At 48.4% G+C, this 18,193-nt stretch overlaps 1 protein-coding gene across 3 annotated transcripts in view; it reads left to right on the top strand.

Moving 5' to 3' along the window:
* CAPN13 (calpain 13) overlaps positions 1 to 18,193 on the top strand; it is a 51,024-nt gene that overhangs the window by 11,079 nt on the left and 21,752 nt on the right. For all 3 annotated transcript variants that reach the window (XM_088026175.1, XM_088026174.1, XM_088026173.1), the window contains exons 4-7: positions 4,784 to 4,920; positions 10,005 to 10,176; positions 11,035 to 11,118; positions 15,275 to 15,360. In XM_088026175.1, coding sequence (XP_087882301.1) covers positions 4,784 to 4,920; positions 10,005 to 10,176; positions 11,035 to 11,118; positions 15,275 to 15,360 — 479 coding nt within the window. The remainder of the gene's footprint in view (positions 1 to 4,783; positions 4,921 to 10,004; positions 10,177 to 11,034; positions 11,119 to 15,274; positions 15,361 to 18,193) is intronic.

Raw genomic sequence — 18,193 nt, 5'->3', positions numbered from 1 at the left:
TATTATTTTAATTATTCCTTTCCAGAAACATGGTATATCTTTCTATCTATTCAGAACTTCAATAAAATGTTTTTATGCCCTTCAATAAAATGTTATAGTTATGCTTCCATTATTGATGTGACACCCTTCTCGTTAAATGTATTCTCAAATATTTTAAAATTTTGTAGCTAATATGTATGAGATTTTCCCCCTCATTTCTAACTAGATGTTGCTGACAGGAAAGCCACTCCTTATTATATATTAAATTGTATCTAGCCAATTTACCAAATTCTTTGATTAGTTTCATTTTTTTAACTAATGGGTTTTTTAGTTAACTAATATTCTCTGCAAATAAAGATAACTTTGTCTCTATTTTTAACATTTCTAGAAATTACTTTGCTCTTTGTTGCATTAGAAGGTCACAATCTTTTTTTTTTTATGACAAGAGATAGTGAGGCAGATTGTAGAGAACTTTGTTTTTGTTTTTAAGGTTTTATTTATTTATTTGACAGAGAGATAGAAAAAGAGCACAAGTAGGCAAAGTGGCAGGCAGAGGGAGAGGGAGAAGCAGACTCCCCGCTGTGCAGGGAGCCCGACGTGGGGCTCGATCCCAGGACCCTGGGATCGTGACCTGAGCTGAAGGCAGATGCCTAACGGACTGAGCCACCCAAGTGCCCCAGAATGTCACAATCTTAAATAAGAATGACAAGAGCAAAGTCCTGCCTTCTCCTGATTTTAGTGATGTGCTCTCCTGCTGTGACATTTTTTTTTTGATGCCTGTGGGATTCAATTTGATAAAAATTTTCTTAGAATTTTTGCATCTATATCATAGATAGAGTTGGTTTCTAGTTATTTTGGCCATGTTGGAGTTATGCTAGCTTTTTAAAATGAACCCATTGAGTTTTACATATCTTGATCTGAAATAATTTGAACAATGGTTGTTAATCACTGATTATCTGTTCTTTGAAAGTGAAACAAGCAATAGTTAAATCATCTGGAACTACTTCCTTTTTCGACATGATTTCTTTAACTCTTCTTGCGTGTTCAACAACTATTGAAATGCTTGTGTCTCTTATTTCTTCTGGAGTTAATTCTTGATATTTATATTTTGCCAGGAAAACCTACTATTTCTTCTGTGGTTTCAAATTTATTGCCCAAAAGTTGATTATGTGATTCTCTGAAAATTCATTTAATTTCTTCTGATCTATGGTTAAATCTACTTTATCAATCTCTGTGCTATATTCTTGTTTTTCCTTTTCTTCTTAAGCCAGGTTTTCTTAACCAAACCAATCTGTTTATTGGTTTTTTAACGAATCAACTTTTGATTTTCATTATTCTTTCTATTTTCCTTTTGGTTTTTTTTTCCTATATAATTATTTTCAATTTATTTTTATTAATTCCTTTTACTTTTTCTGTTAATTTTATTGTTTTTTGTTTTCTGAAACTGTTTACTTTTCTGTCTTTTTTGTTTAATAATAAAAGCTTTTAAGACTATAAATTTTCCTCTGAGATCTTATCTATATCTATAGGTTTTGATATAAAATGTATTAATTTTAAGATAATATACTTTTGGTTTTGGCTAAGTTTTGGTTGTAGAGTTTTAGATTAAATTATGATCAGAGAATATATTCATAAAATCTCTACATTTGGGGGAAACATTAAAGTTTTGTTTATGTCCAAGTCTGCAACAGTTTTTGCATATGCTTCATGGACATATGAGAATACCCAGTCGGCAAAAGTTTTACATATGTAATCAAGCTTTCTGATTTGTAGATTGTTGTTTCTGCAATTAACTTTTTTATCTTGGTTTATTTTTTGTCTGCTTGATTTATCAAATTCTAAAAGAGGTGAATTGAAGTTCTTCCCCAAAGTTACACCTCGGAGGGTTCCTCTTATGTTTTCAGATGTTCTAGCTTTAAACTTTTCCTGTTATATTCTGTGGTACCTAAAGGTTTATGTTCTTGCTATCTGGTTGTTGGAATAAAGATCACACAATATCTCTCCTTTTTGTATTTAATGTGTTGGGCTTTGAATTCCTCTTTACCTGATATTCATATTGCTACTTCAGCTCCCTGTCATTTGTGTTTTCCTGTTACATCTTTATTCATCCTTTCATTCTCAATTTCACTTTCACTATGTTTCTTGTACAAAGAATATTTAAAACTCACTGCCCACCATTGTTGCTTTCACCCTTCATTTCCTCTTATCTTAAGATTTTTGTTCTAATTTCATCCTCATTAGGTAAGTAGTTCCTTGGATAATTTCCTCCATCACATTGGTGTTTTTCATTTGCTCTTACTTAAGAATAATATGTCAGTTGGGTTTGGGATTCTTGGATCACATTCTCTTTCCTCAAATATCTGTAAACTATTCCTTTGTCTCATAGCTTCCAATGTTGCAGAAGAAAAATCCAATGCTAATCTATGCTCTTGGCTTTGTTGGCAACATGTTCTTTCAAACTGCAAGTTTAGGAGAGGTACTCTGTCTCCTTGGTGTTCAGAAATTTCTCTGGAATAGTTCCAGATGTGTGCCTTTTTGAAATTAATCTTGTCTGGAATTCAGTGAGCCCTTTCATTCTGAAGACCTGTCTCCTTTTTCTGCTCAACTAAATTTCCCTTAATTATTTCTGGGTGTCCTCCTTTATTTTGTTCTCTCTTCCTGAAGTCCAACTATTTGCATACTAGATCTTCTAACAAGTTCCCAAGGGATGCTGTTGCTGGTGGTCCAAGGAACTAAGGAGTGAGCTAGAAGATGCAAGATTTACTGTCTGAGCTCAACTCAGGCTACAAGTATTGGTAGTAACACGTGGTTAGGAGAAACTGAGGCCCAGGCAGAACACTCTCTGCCCTTCTGGATGGTGACAAAGTTCCACAGTTCTCCAGAAAGAGCTGAGGTGTTGACTTCTGTACATCTGTTCTCATCACTCTGAGCTTGGGCACTACTCTTGGGAATGAGCCCAGTGCCCAGGGCTCCTTTGCTCAAAACACTTCTGGCTTCCCTTGGACACTTGGGTGCTGACAAAATGGCACCAGCATGCTTCTTAGAGGGTCCAGACATTATTCAGATGCCAGCCCTCCTCACCTAGGGAGGTGAACCAGGAAATGCAGATTGGTGGCCTCATTCTTGACCTCATTCTGGGAACAATCTAATCTGTGTTCCCTTTGTATAAGGATAGCAAATTTGGTCAGCATTACTCATGTGGGAATATTGGGGTGAAGGTGACTTCTAAATGGAAACCAACCAGAGGAGCTCATTCAAGTCAGGACTCAACTCATTCCTGATATTCTACTCTGCATCAGGCACTATCCTAGGTGCTGAACAAAGAAGCTATTGAAAAACAGTTTCTACTTTCAAAACTGGATCTCATTTTGACAATCTCATCTGACCCCAATCACAGCCCTATGAGGAGGTTCTTACTTTATCACCATTTGAGAGATGAGGAAACTGAGACACAGAGAATTCAGTGTCTTACCCAATGTCTGTTGTTCAGGTAACTAAAGGGAAAACCAGGACTCAAGCACAGATCCAGTGACTGGCCACCGTCTACTACACTTTGCTATCCAGATCAGGCTGTTTTTCCAGTACCCCACTTCTAGTTTTCCTTGGCGTGTCAAACATGTTTCATGATCTCCCTCCTAGTAACACCCTTGTTGGTTCTTAACCGCATCTGTCTATATAATTTACTACGTTAGGGACACAAATCCACAGCTGTGCCAGAACCAGCTGCAGTGCACTGAGCTCATTAATGACCATGAAAACCTCTTCTTTGCTTTGTCTCCACTGCCATCTCTGTCTCAGTCCCCATCTCTACTTGGAAAGTGCGTCCTCAGCTGGATGCAACGGCCCAACATCTGGGATATCCAGCTGTGGGAAAGGCCATGTGGATGGTTTCCTGTCACTGCCAAACAGATGAGAGATCACATCCACCGAGCTTTACTCCAAGCCCCCCTGTCGGAGACTTGCCTTCATCAAGGCTCAGACTGAAGCTGGAAGCCCTGCTGCTTATCCAGCACAGGGGAGAACAACAAAGAAACTCCAAAAGGCCGGCTTTGTTATGAATTTTCCTCATTTGGTGATGTCCCCGGGTGAACCATTAAGAGTTGAACACCGAAGATTAAAGCAGTCTGTTTTAGAGAGGAACATCTGGTTCATTTGTGCTCTTAGCAGTAGCGGTGCCAGCCAGTTTCATTTCTGCTGCTCTGATGGCAGGGCCAGCTTCACATGAGCTGAAGAGGACCAGAAGGAGGCTGTCACTGCTCAGTCCTGAGGAATCCTCATCATTTGGCCTCCAGGCCTTTGCCCACACTGTCCCTGCCATCTGGGATGCCTTTCCTATCTCCTTGCCACCTGTTTAAATCCTGCCTCCTCCCTCGAGCCTTCGGCTCCCAGTAGGCTCTCCTGTCCCCCATTATAACACTCTGTATCTACCATTCTCCTTGTTATTCAGCGTCTGTTCCCTCTATTGCCATTTTGTCCACAAGGTATACTTGGAAAGTCTCATGTGTGTGTGAAGCTCTTAGAGGACTTGCCAAAGTGAGGCCAGAGTTAGTAGCAAAGTCAAACTAAAACCCAAGTCTCTTTCCTCCCAGCCTATATTTTCTTTGACTCACTTGATCTGTGACTCATCTGTCCAGTGCAGTTGACATGCCAGGCCCCTGTCTACTGACGGGGCTGGGATTTTGTTCTAGATAGAGTTTGTTGTTATATCGATGAGGTCACATCATGACAGCGGTTATCATTTGGCATGGGTTGGGGGTCCCTTCTGCCCTGGCTCTACTAAGGCATATATTCATCTCTCTTCCAGTTCTGGCAGTGTGGCCAATGGGTGGAAGTGGTGGTTGATGATCGCCTACCTGTCCTGGATAAGGAGTACCTCTTTGTGTATCCTCGCAACAACAACCAAGAGTTTTGGCCCTGCCTGCTGGAGAAAGCTTATGCCAAGTAAGAGTGGCCCACCCCTCTGACTGGGGCTTCAATGCTCGCCTTGCCTGCCCAGCTGCTTGCCCTGTTGGATGCTGCACAGCAGCTAGCCCTAGGATTTTCGGCAGCTCTGCATGCAAGTGATGCCCTGGGAGCCTCAGAGCCTTTGCCACCAGGCTGGGCATCCCCCATAAACAATCACTGTATGCAAGGCTGTGTTGGGGCCACGGGAGGAACCCAGAGATACATAGCAAGGAGTGGGCAGGACAGGACTGAAAAGAAGTAGGTACTAATAACACTGTTATTGCAAGGCTGGGCTAAGAGCCCAAATAAAATATAATATCACGGTTGATGGTCAAAGTCTGATGAGAGAACAGAGAGAGAACATTCTTGACTTTCTGACTCGCAGAGAGTCAGGCTGAGGCTATAGAGAGGATGGGGCATTGAGTGAGGCCTTGAAGGATGGGTAGAATTGCAGCAAGGGGAAAGGGGATATGTTGGAGAGTTATTCCCAACCATGGGAATGATTCAAGCGAGGACCTAGGGACAGGAGAGTTCAGAGTGAGATCAGGCAGTTGGGGGCCCAGTATGGCTACTATGAGATTGTATTTGGGGAGGGGGGAGCAGGGCAGGAGTTGCTGGTTATTATATGGTCCAAGCACTGTGATTCAAGGACTACCTTCTAGTGTTAACAAGATCAAGGACTTATAAACACCCCAATTCATATGTTTTATTTAGACTCTTTGAGTTGCATCTGTTCAGAAGATGTGTATTGAGCATTTAACCATAGGCCAGGCATTGTGCTTGGCACTGGGATAAAGACTCTGGGACTGGCTTAAATGGGTGTGAGAAAGAATATGGGTTATGTGGAAGAGGTCACTGTCACAGAGACCTACACAGGTGCAGGACACATCAGAGCTAGGAATCAATGCTAGGAGACAAAGGCACCATCCCTTTTAGGAGAAAATGAGTTAGTGGAGTTTCACCAAATCAGATTCCCTAAAAATCATCATCACCAACTGCATTTTACAGATTGGGAAGCCAAGACTCTAAATAGTCATGTGATAGTAATCACTAGCCTGAATCTGCTGGGGTTTTCAGTTATTTGACCTAGGGACATAATTTAATAAGACTGAAGACCCTACTGGGTCCAGTCCTGAGCCCTGAGGATGCTAACAATCCCACAGACAACCCCAACACTCCAGTCCCTGTCCTTCCAGAGGTCACAATCTGAGCAGCCGTGCATTGCAAGAGCTCGCGCTCTTTTTTTTTTTTTTATTTTTTTGCATTCTGTCTGTTGAGCCCATTTGTGGAAAACTGAAGCTATTGCTCATTTCCAGTGTCAAGAAGAGCTGTTCATTAGCACTTGAGAAGGAACCCCAGCTAACAGCCAAGGTTGTTGAACCGATCCATATGTTCAGGGAGGTTAATTTGCTTCTAAGCTACTTACCCAAACACTGCCATTTCTTTCGAGTATGGATTCAGCTCTCACTACTTCAGGGCTTCGTTTTTTCCTTCTGTGAAAGGGGAAGCGTGCCAGTTCACTTGGAGAATTAGAAACCTTGTGGAATGAAATGATGACTTTGACCCCATTTTGTTAACAGTCGACCTAAAGCAATCATTCAGCTTGAGAAGAAAATGGGAAACTGGACCCAGAATCTACATTCCACCGCCCAAAGAAATCTAGTGGAGGATAAAATGTTTCAAACTAGTAAGCTGTTTTAAAAGCTTTCCCCTCTATCCAAAGAAGGGGATCATAGAATGCAGGAGTGAGTGTAATGGAATTAGAGCTATCAGGGCTGGAAGGGACCTCTGTCAGCCTCGAGTCCTACCTCCTCCTTTGAAAGATGAAGAAACTGATACGAAGAGCACTGAAATGAGTAGCCCTAGGTCACGTGGTGTTCGAGGCCAAGCTGGAATGAGGACCGTTCCCCTTGTTTGGGCTTTTCCATCATCCCTTGATGCTGTCAGTTTTATGGGAAAAAGATTTGTCTTTTTGCTTCTTTGGAACTCAGTGTCAGGCACACAACAACCACAGCACAAACATGGAGAACCCATCCATCCCCATGGAGATAACCCAACTTCACCCCCAAGAACGTAGACCAGTGAACACATGCATCCCAAACTTTCAAATATCCTTGCAACTGGGAAGTCTGGAAATGAATTGGTTGAGTCAGTCAGATCTACATTGGCAGTTGTTCCCCCCGCCCCAGAGGTCATAAAATAGGAGATCGTAGGACAAAATCTGTTAGGCTGCATATCATCCTGTACGGAATCTGGGCAGTTAAGAATCCCAGCATTTAAAAAACAAACAAACAAAAAAAGAATCCCAGCATTTTAGCATCCTTTCTGATTCTGATTTAGATGTCTGAATCCTTCCCTCTTTCCTAGCATTGCTGGGCAGATAGACATTTCTCCCAAATGAGGCTGAAGCACAGAGATGAGAACAAGGCCCTCTCCGAATTCCTGGGCTCAGGTGACAAGGTATAGTGACAGGTGTGGTGAACACAGTTCTCTCTCTCTTTCCCTCCCTTTCTGTTTCCTGTTAGCAAAGGGGGCTAAGAATAGTTGCCATGTTCCTGAAGCATCAGCAGGATTTGTGAGCTCGTGTTTGTGAAGCAGAGAGATAGCTCCTTGTCAAAATACCCAGCTGCTGCTGAGACAGGCTTGCTGGGCATTGTGGAGAGACAGTGAGAGAGGCGCTGCTGGCCTTCCCCATGCATTGGGTCTCCCTGTGGCAACTGCAGGGTGGTGTGAGTGCAAGACCTCAGATGGGGCCCCTAGACACTGAGGCAGTGGGCCTGAAGTGCCGGGACAGGGCCTGGCTGCTTTTCTGGAATGGCCCTGGTGCGCCCCATTTAAAGCCAAGGGAGGATCCCTGAGTGCCTCACCAAGAAGGGGCTGTTGCAGTATTTGAGGTCATGCTGGTGGGCTCTAGAATGGGTCCCAGAACCACAGTCTTTGTGAACTTCCAGGACCCTCAACAAAGCCCCTCCTAATCTCAGACCAGAGCCAGAATACCTGTGGGAAATCAAGAGTCAGGCATTCAGACCCAACTGGGCATGACCATTATCAAAGGTAGGCTTTGCCTTTGACTAAGTAAATACCCCAGAGACAAGATTCTAGTACCAGGCATAACCCCGGGTCAGGGAGAAGGAGAGACAGGAAGATAAGATTTAGAACCAGTTTTATAACAAGTTGAGATCAATCTGTCATGTGGCAGTTTCTGTAGAATGGCCTTCTGTGTGTCCTTAGCTTTCTGTTATAAGGGACATTTAAGGCATCCATGGTATTTGTGCCTGGGACGTTGTCCTGCTTTGAGTGGCTGTTTGACCTGTATTTGCTCAAGTGAATTTACGTGAATTCAAGGTGGTGCCCGGGCGGAAAGGGTGGCAGGGGTGGGACTATGGGAGAAAGGATTGAGGGGCCCCATGAGCTTACCCAGTCAACCTCGCTGTTTCCAGGGGCAAAAGACCCAGAAGGGAGGGTTGCAGGCCCCCTAGAGGAGCAGCAGGGAGGAACTGTCGGATCTGCGTTACCAGAAAGCAAGCCTTGGTCGCAGCTTCCCTACTGCCACTGGCCTGTGACAGTGGGACAGATGAGAGTGTCCCCTGGCGAGAAGCCTGAGTGACCAGGACAGTGGTGAGGAAGACCCCCACGGAGGAGCTTTGACACCAGGAGGCAGGGTCTTCTCTCCACCGGGCCTCAGCTTCAAGTCCTTTGTTGGTTTGCCCTGTCTGTATTTTAGGGTTCCCTGGGAGGCTTTCCAGTTCACCCCACTGACAGGAACTCAAGTTCTCAAAACAAATCTGCCCCTGCCTGGCCCTGCTTCAGTGGTCAACGTAGCCTCTCTCCCAAGAGCACTGTCTTAGGCCCCGGGCCCACCGTGCTCTTCCCGGCTGGGGACCCTTCCTCCCCGGAATGCCTGTCCCACTGGCCTTGCCTGGATAAACTCAGCTCAGAGTTGCCCCTCCCGTGAGGCCCCCCTGGGCCCTCCTAGCAAATAGACCCCCAAGGGCTGCAAAGAAACTAGACGACTCATTCTAAGGAGAGTGTCCCAGGGGCAGAGTGAGGTTGGGAAGGAGTGACAACTGCGGAGGTAGAAGCAGGGGGAGTGTGGCTTTGCTGTGCCCGACAGTGACAGCCGTGAGCACGGCCACTGCTGGCCACACGTGCCAGGACTGGCACACCCGTCACAGCAGCCCATGGAGGCGGGGACTGTCACATGCCACTTCCCCAGCCGACAAAGGGGGCCGTAGGAAATCTCAGCCTCCTGCCCACGTTTGAGAGCTCATGGAGAGGGGAAACCAGGCGTCGAACCAGAGTGGTTTGGCTCTTGAACCTGGAATCTTTCGGCCTCCCTAGTGAGTGACTGGGGCTGCTCAGGTTTGGAGGAGACCAGGGAGGAGGGGAAATGGGGCAGAAACCCCACGCAAGACTGTGAAGAGGTGCTTTAGAGGACACGTATGAGGGTTCCACGTGGCTTGCTTGGAAGATGTGGCCTCCTTGATGAACCTGGGATGAGGGGCTTAGTTCTGAGAGCGGGGATTCTGGACCACGCTTGGCACTGCAAGAGAAGAGAGGCTGCTTTGGGCCGAAGTAGGCACCGGGGTTGTTGGCTGAGCTCCTGGAGGGCAGGTCTTGCTCATCTTTGAGCACTCCGTGCCTAGCACAGTACCCCTCACACAACAGGGACTGACCACTATTGTTAAACTGAACAGGAAACTGGATATTCATCATCATCATGTCCACTATTTATTAAGGGCTTGCCATATGCCAGGTTAAGTAACTTGTTCAAAGTCAAGCAGCTAAATATGTGGAGAGCTTGGGATTTGATCCCTGGCCTGAGGCTCCAGCACCTGCTCTCTAACCCCTGCACAAAACTGCTGCTTCTGGGGCTGCCCAGCCCCAGGAGACCAGGGGAAGGATGGTGGCACTTTACTGGAACCTTCGTCCAGGTGAATAGAAGGCAGGTAGCCATAGTCCAGGACTAGATTGGGCAGTCCTTCACTGGGCAACATGCAGAGGTCAGGTGTGCAACCTCCCTGCCTGGAGTGTCTCACCAAAGTCCCCACAGGGGTTGATGTGACTTTCCCCCATTCCAGGTTTCATGGATCCTATGCCAACCTGCATTACGGCTTCCTTCCTGATGCCCTGGTGGACCTCATGGGAGGGGTGGTCACCAGCATCGACCTGCACTTTCCTTCTGACCTGGTAACGATGGTGAAGACAGCAGCCAAGGCAGGCTCCCTGATGGCCTGCGCCACCCTGGCCAAGGTGAATAGACTCTACTCCTCGCCCAGGAGTATCTAGCGACCAGCCCGTTGAGTTAGTAAGGGGCATGGCCAAGCCGTGCCTCATGTCATCCTCACAGCAGTCCTCCCTCTGAGATAGGGGGCTGCAGAATTCACTTGCAGAAGAGGAAATGGGCTCAGAGAGGCTAAGGAAAATGCTCAGCATCACACCAGCCAGTAAGTGGCTGAGTCGGGTTCAAATGCCTGCTGCCTGACTCTGAAGCCTTTGCCTACCACTCCTTTGTGACCAGGCACAGTGGGGTCCAGAGGGACTGGAGCCCTTTGATTCTCCCTGGCTCCAAAGGCGGCATCCCAAGGTCAATGTGTCCCATTTTGAGAAGCCTGGACGACCCTCCAAATTATTTTGGAGTCTATTCTGAGACAGCCAGCTCCCTATCCAGGAGGGTATTTCCTGCACCCTGTAAACATGTGGGCTTTGAGTCACATACCCCTGATCTGAAATGCCACCCAAAAACTAATATGCACTTTAAATCCCAGTTGCTCACAGCACGGGGGTGGTAGGGTATTCCCAACTCCTACAAGATACCCAGCCGACGCCTTTTGTGCTGTGTGTCATTGAGGACGAAGGATTGGAGGAGGAAACAGTCCAGGTTGGCCTCAGGACTCAGTGGGGTTCTGTCAGTAATGAGGTAGTCTCCAGGGCCTCAACCACCTGGCAGCTTTCAAACTCTGTCCCTCTAGAAAAGAGTTCCAAGAATAGTGTAAGTCCGTGGGACGCCTCTCATCCAGCCACAGCTTAGCTGCTGATTCAGCTGTGCTTTTCTGTTTCTCTGAGGAACCTGTGAATGTGTAATGCTTGGTCTGCTTTCCTCCTCTGAAGCCGACAGGTGAGGCCAGGAGAATGGAGAACGGCCTGGTCAGTCAGCATGCTCAGCATGCCTACACCGTGACGGGAGCCGAGCGGGTAAGGCTCCGTGGGTTGTGCCGGGCTTTCTTGCTCCTTGAAACAGGAGTCAGCATCACATGCCTTCGGCTAGCCCCGCTCAGCCTCATTCCTTCTATTCATCCAGAAACTCTGATGCCCAGCAGCTTCATCCCCCAGGGACCCACCAGAGTTCTTGCTATGCTTGCCCTGATCTCAGACAGGCTAAGTGTCCAGCTAGACTGTGGGATGAGCCCAAAAAGAAAGAAGAAAGAACCACCCAATCCACTGGGGCAAGCCCTGACAGGGTTTTGTTAGTTACGTACCAACTAAACTGCTACCACAGAGGCACTCCAAAATACAGGGGCTCAAGTAGGATAAAGTTCATTTCTCTCTCAGGTAAGCAGGTAAACCAAGGGACACTTACACGTTCTTATAGAAGGCACCCATCAGAAAACACACAGCATTTCCTCTCAGATCCCATTAGTCCGAACTTAATCATGTGCCACACCGAGGCACCAGGGAGTCTGGGAAACATCCTGCCTAGCTGGGCCTCCTTGTGCCCAGCTAGACTTCACTCCCATGGAAGAGAGGAGGACAGTGTTTCCCTTGATGCAGGAACGGACTTGGGGTCGACAAAATTGTGTGCACTATCATTTGGTCTGGAAAGCACGACTGAAGTCCAGCCCCCTCCCTTCCTAAGTGAGACGCTGAGGCCTGAGAGGGGGAGGTCGGGGTTAGCACAGCTACTTGACACCAGCTGTGTGGTAACCATGCCCCCTGGCCTCGTGACGATTTCCCACATCCCCCCCACACGTCCCCCCATCTCTGTATTTCCCACAGCTCTTGAGGTCTAATCGTGTCCTCTAGGCCCTGAGAGACAATGTCCCAAGCCCCAGGGTCCACTCCCCGCAGGTGTTTATGGGCTATAGAATGCAGAGCGTCTGGCATGGGATCTCGCCTTTGCCTTCCTTCCCTCTGAATCAGTCTGTCCCCTGTCCGGTGACCTCAGGCCACTTGCTCTGTGGTTTTGTGTTGTGGCGAGTTTTCCACAAAAATAGAGATAGTATCTTCTGCCTCCTGCTTTTCTCCTTAGGGAAAGGCGTAACAAAATGCTTCCTCTGCACAGTACCTGGGAGACAGTAGGCACCTAATAAATGCTCGTGGGATTAACGGATGGGTGCGCTTGTGTGTGAATGAACGCATCCATCTTTGGCCTGTGAAGATGACATAACTGAACCCCCACCTCCATCACAGAATGGATGTGAGGAGCTCAAAATACCTTTCCCACGAGCAAGGAAGGAATCACCCCGATTAACCCTGGCCAGGAGAGATCCCAGGTACAGTGGCCCCAGACTCTCTTCTCTGAATTCTCCCAAGCCCGTCTCAGAATACTCAATGGGGGCAGCCAGTGCCATTATCACACCAGGCCACGTAGGGACATGCTGCTTCCCCCTACTCCCCATCCCAGACATGGAAAGTCTAGGGCTAGGGATAACAAATTGGTTTCCTTGGGCGCCAACCTTGATCCAGTGGCGATGCTGCTTGGATGACTGTGTTGACAAGACTCTGGCACTGCTTCCAGATTTGGGGAAAGAGCTGTGATCAATGAGTGATCTGTGCTGGACGTGGAAGGAGCCAGGGCACCTGCATGACCTTTCCGCCATCCCTGGGAAAGGCCCTTTATATATTGAGACAGCCTTTGGTTTTTCTATTTTTAATTTTTTAAATTTTTCATTGTTATGTTAATCACCATATATTACATCATTAGTTTTTGATGTAGTGTTCCATGATTCATTGTTTGTGCCTAACACCCAGTGCTCCACGTAGAATGTACCCTCTTTAATACCCATCACCAGGCTAACCCATCCCCCCACCCCCTCCCCTCTAGAACCCTCAGTTTTTTTCTCAGAGTCCATCGTCATAGTTCGTCTCCCCCTCCGATTTCCCCACCTTCACTCTTCCCCTCCTGCTATCTTACTCTTTTTTTGTTGTTTTAACATATATTGTATTATTTGTTTCAAAGGTACAGATCTGTGATTCAACAGTCTTGCACAGTTCTTTGGTTTTAATCTGCTGTGAGCCATGAAACCACTTCTCCTAGGACTAATTATTAATAGCCTGCGGGACTAGCATTTAAGAGATGCATTTGAGGAAATATTATCCTAGACTAGATAACCTGGATCACCCCTTGCCCGGGGGTACCCTTTCTCAGCTGACCAGGGCCAAGGTACAATGAGTAGCCAGGAGGGTGAAGCAAGCAAGTGTGCGTTCATAGAGGTTGTTGTGACCTTGGCCTTGACTGTGACCCCTGAGCCTCTCTGCCAAGGCCCAGGAACTTGACTTGGCTAAAGACTTCTCCTCCAAAAAGAGAAGGTCACAACTGACCACAAGTGCTAAGATTAAACCAGCCCCTAAATGCAGTGTGTTTCTTAATCTGCTCATCCTCCTCTGGGCGACACACAGACAGGAAGATAAATGAAATTGGCATTTTTTATTACGCACCTGGCTGGGTCGGTGACTCCCCTGGGCAAGGGGGTGAGTGTTTATCTGCATGCCTCGTTTAGCCCTGCTCTCAGCTCCTTCGCTCACTGGTTGTTGTTCACCCTTGTGCCCATCTGAGCCCCGACTATGTTAGGCACTGAGGGTGGCTCATTAAGCTTTTTGGGCCACCGGGCAACCATTTCTCACATCCCTGCTCCATGGGCTCCATCAGGCACTGACGGTTAATAAATACACTGTGTGTAAGACCTGGAGAGCCCAGGGGTGGGGCAGGGAGGGGTGGGGAACCCGGGTCTGTGTCAGGAGCCCCCCCATCCCATGTAGCATTAAAAGCCAAAGCACCTTCCCCTACAGTACCAGCCAGATAGAAGTGGATGGAAAAGAACCTTATCCAAGCCGAGTTCTTTGGCCCTTGTCTGACTGCGTTGTTCCTGCATTATATTGCCCTACTGGTAATGACATGGGCCTTGGCCAGGTGGCCCAGGGGTGAGATGCAAGGTCAGGATTGTGGCCATACCGCAGAGTAGTCTGGGCCCTGGAGCAGCTGTATCCTTTATCTGCTCTCCTCTCCAAATTAAGAGCCTGGGTTTCAGAGACTAGCAGTGGCTGGGATGAGAATTCTTCTTCTGCCACTTACACTGTGGCCTTGGGAAAGTTGCTTAACCTCTCTGGTGTCCAGTTTCCTCCTGTGCAAGACAAGGGCTGTATACACATCCACAGGCAGTTTGAAGGACGGAATGCACTCCCCTGGCACCAGGCTCCAAGCCCCACCTCCACACGCGGGGTTCTTTTCCATGTGATGGTACTGCACTCGGGGCTGTCTCCGCTGCCCCTGGTCTGGAACCACAGAGCAAATGGGCCCCTTCCCTCACCCCTGCAAGGCCTCGGCCTCCACAGATGACCTCAGCATTCATCAGTGTCCAGCTAAACGCAACCATGCTTTAATTCCTCTCACCAGGCTGAGGGCTCCTGGATCTGGGAACCTGGGTTCAAGGGGTTGAGTTTGTCTTGTTATAACTTACCATTGGTCCTGGCCTCTGGCCTCTGTGGTCTGAAGGAGCCAGCCTCCATATCGGGGAACTAGGGAAGGAAGAAAAGTTCAGGCCATCAGGGTCCCTGCTTGCCTACAGGGGTGTGGTAGAGGAGGGCTGACCTGGGCTGTCTTGCCCCCCAGGCTGTCCCACTCTCGCTCAAACCCGCCTCCTCCACATCCTCGCTCATGACCACGCTGTGGAGACCCCGGCACAGGTAGCAGTGGGCCGTGGGCAGGAAAGCAGCTACGTCCGTGGAAGAGGGATACTGCTGGGAACAGAGCTTGCGGGAGGCTGGGGACCCATCAAGATCTCCCCTCTGCAGCCCACAACAACGCTGCACGCTATTCATCAGCCATTACATCTCAGCTCGCCCACATTCCAAGAGGTGCTCGTCCGGCATGATGAAGCTATGTCTACCTTTCGAGGTGCTGAGCAGAAAGAGGGTCCGTTTTCTCCTCTCTCATTCCAACTCCATGCAGGCAGCAGAGACACATTGATTTTTTTAACTTTTTTTTTTTTTTTTTTTTTTTTTTCTGGCTGCAGCCAAATGAGGTGAGAAGTTAAATTAGTCCTTGGAGGTAAAAAGCAGCTGCATTCATAGCCCCTCTTTCTGCTGACTTTTGCTGTCGAGCACTGACAGTTTCTTTTTCTGTTCTTTGCAGATTCAGTACGGGAGGAGTTGGGAAGACCTTATCCGCCTGTGGAACCCCTGGGGCAACACCGAATGGAGAGGACGCTGGAGTGATGGGTATGGCTTCTGAAAACCTCTCTCCAGCCTTCACTGAAAGCCTGGTATGCAGAGAGCCCCAGCCGCAGGAGGGTGGCATCTGTCTCACCTGCTGTGGATCTCACTGTCCAGTTCACACCTATGTGTGGCTGTCGGCACACTTCCCATTCCCATGATGCCATTCAGCGGGCTTCTATTAGACCCCTACTGTGTGCTCTCTGCACTAAGTATACTGTGTTAGGGGTGCTGTGGGGTGTGTACAGATGACAAGACCCAGTGTCTAGCCCCCAGAAGGCTACAGTTTAGCACTGTGAACCCACATATCCAGAATTAGCTGTTTTTTAAAGGGCTGGGGAAGGAGTGGGACAGATATTAAGTTTTACTTGGCAGAGAGAGATGGAGAGAAGGAGCCTCATCCCATAAGGGACCCCATGGGATTTTGATCCTGATGACACCATCAGGAAAAGATTTCATTTGGTGGGGGGAGTTGGGGAACTGAGGCAAAGATCTGGCCGCCTGGGTTGCCCATCCTCCCTACTGATCTGGACTCTGACGTATAACTGGTGTCTGGACTCACACCTTGCTCATAGAAGGAGTGAACAGAGCTGGGTGAGTGTCAGAGGCCCCTTGGCCATGTCCCACACAGCTGCTCTCTGCCCCAGCTGGTCAGTGGGGATGCAGCTCTGTGGTCGGTGGTTCCCTGGGGCTGGGCTACCAGTTCCCAGCTGCCAAGAAGACTGATCCCTGGTCCCCATCCCTTGATGACTAAGAATGAGATGAGTGTCCCTAGAGGGCCAGCTGGGGACAGGTTACCTGCTCCTCGGGCAGCCAGCAGGTCAGGTGGAGGCGACGGTGGGAAAGAGAATAAGACTAGAAATGCAAAAGCATTCAAACAGGTGAACAGCACCCAACAGCAGTGAAAATCAATACAGTGAGAAGTGAGAAGGCAAATGCAGAGTTGGCCAGCGTCCCTGCCCTACTTCCGGGCTGCCCGGAACCTGGCCTGACGCCACAGGCTAGGCTGTGGCAGGGCCCACTCTGATCCCCTTTGAGCCCCTACAGCTGGCGTGTGCCTGCTCAAAGTGGGCACTTGGCAAATGGAAGATGAACGTGCATTGGAGCTGGGGGTAGAGAAGGGGGAGCAGGTGGAAGGGGGGTAGCAAGCAAAGTGAATTCATAGAATGATCCTGGTGGGACCTCAGATGCCCCCTGGAGCACAGAGCAGCTGAATCCCTCCACACAAGGGGAATGAAACTGCAACACCATGAACCATGGACAGTGTTGTGTTTCCACTCACTCTTCCCCCTTCTCCTTTTATCTTGCCTGTCTTCCTTCTTCCTTCCCAGGGGTACCCTTTGCCTCTTCCGATGTAAATCTTAGCAACTTCTGGCCTTTGCCAGTTCTCTTTCTCAGTCATTACCCCAAGCTGCCAATATGGCCCAGCGGGTGATGTGGTTAGCAGAATCCCTGACTCGGGGTTGGCTGCTGGGGTTGGAGTGCAGGAAGGGCAAATGTCAATGATGCATCTGCCTGGGGTAGGAGAAGAGGCAACAGATTCCACCTCGTCTCCCGTGCTAAACACCGCATGACTGGTGAAGGCAGCCAAGGCACCAGACATTAGGGAAGAGAAGCTTCCCGTGGGCTGGCATGTTCAGGGCAAGCTTCACGGATAGAGTTGAACCTGAGTTCAAGCCGGAAAAAAAAGGATGATTCAGCTGGGAAGAGATCACCAGGTAGGCAGGGCCGTGTAGACCACTGCGCTGAGCCAGGAATGCTTACAGTGTGTTCAGGGCCAACAGAGGAGCCCGGGAGAGAAGTGCTGGGAGCCGGGGCCAGAGAGACTAATGCCAGCTTAAGAATCTGGGTTTAAACCCTATGGGCAAGGGATTTCCGAACGCCCTTCAACAGGGCGAGACACGTGCAGAGCAGTGCTGACTCTGAGGGCCACACACCTGGCTGTGCTTAGGTTCGTTCACCACATCCCCCCAGAAGCGGGGCCGGAAGAAAGTGATAAGGCCACATGATCACCATCTCCATGCAGGTGGTCGATGCCCTCCCTGCTCTCTAAGGAGTGGAGATGGATGGAGAGAGCCAGATAGTCTAATCTCGGCCATAATTGAAATTTCAGACGCACACACTTAAAGGCAAACTTGCATGAATCGATAGCATATTGATTTACACTACATTTATTTTCCCTTACACACTGCAGAAAACGTAATTATCCCTTAATTATAAAATTGCCATTTTACAATAACACATCTGACTGGTCCAGCCTGCGGCCTGTAGCCTGAGTGGTGGTCCCTGCCTTACTCTCCCTCGATGCAAGATGCAGGCCGCTCCTAGAGAGAGATCCATGACACGTTTGCGCCTCTGGGGCCTGTTGCCTATGAGCATGTCTCTGCTATGAGGAGCGGGCTAAAGAAGGGACAGCTGCTCCCTTCTGCCTGCGAGGGCTTCTTCCTCCACCACAGACCCAAGGACTAGCTTCTGGAATCCATTATCCCAGGGAACTGAACAACTTTATTAATTAAGCAAGCAGAAAACTATTGCAGGCCCGTGTGCCAAGGCAGTGGGTGAACCTCTGTGATGATGTAGTGGTGAGAGAGCCTCACTGAGCTCGTGGAGCTAGGAGTCCAGTGAGGGATGGCAAGAAATAAAGGAGCACTAGAAACACAGGGTCCTAAGTGCTGAGACAGGAGTGGTCCGGGGCACCATGTGGGTCCCAAGGAGGAGCACTGACTCTCGACGTGGAGTGGGGACACCACAGGGGCACAAGCAAGGTTTTCAACAGAGGTGGCTTTTAGGAGGAAAGATGAGTGACGTCCTCAGTTTACAGGACTGAAATGAAGAAGAC

This window comes from Eumetopias jubatus, unplaced genomic scaffold (genome assembly GCF_037043125.1).
Source record: "Eumetopias jubatus isolate StellerSeaLion01/CBP00866 unplaced genomic scaffold, mEumJub1_p1.0 scaffold_9, whole genome shotgun sequence".
Classification (NCBI taxonomy): domain Eukaryota; kingdom Metazoa; phylum Chordata; class Mammalia; order Carnivora; family Otariidae; genus Eumetopias; species Eumetopias jubatus.
The sequence above is the reverse complement of the archived record's forward strand: the minus strand, read 5'-3'. Positions and strand labels throughout refer to the sequence as shown.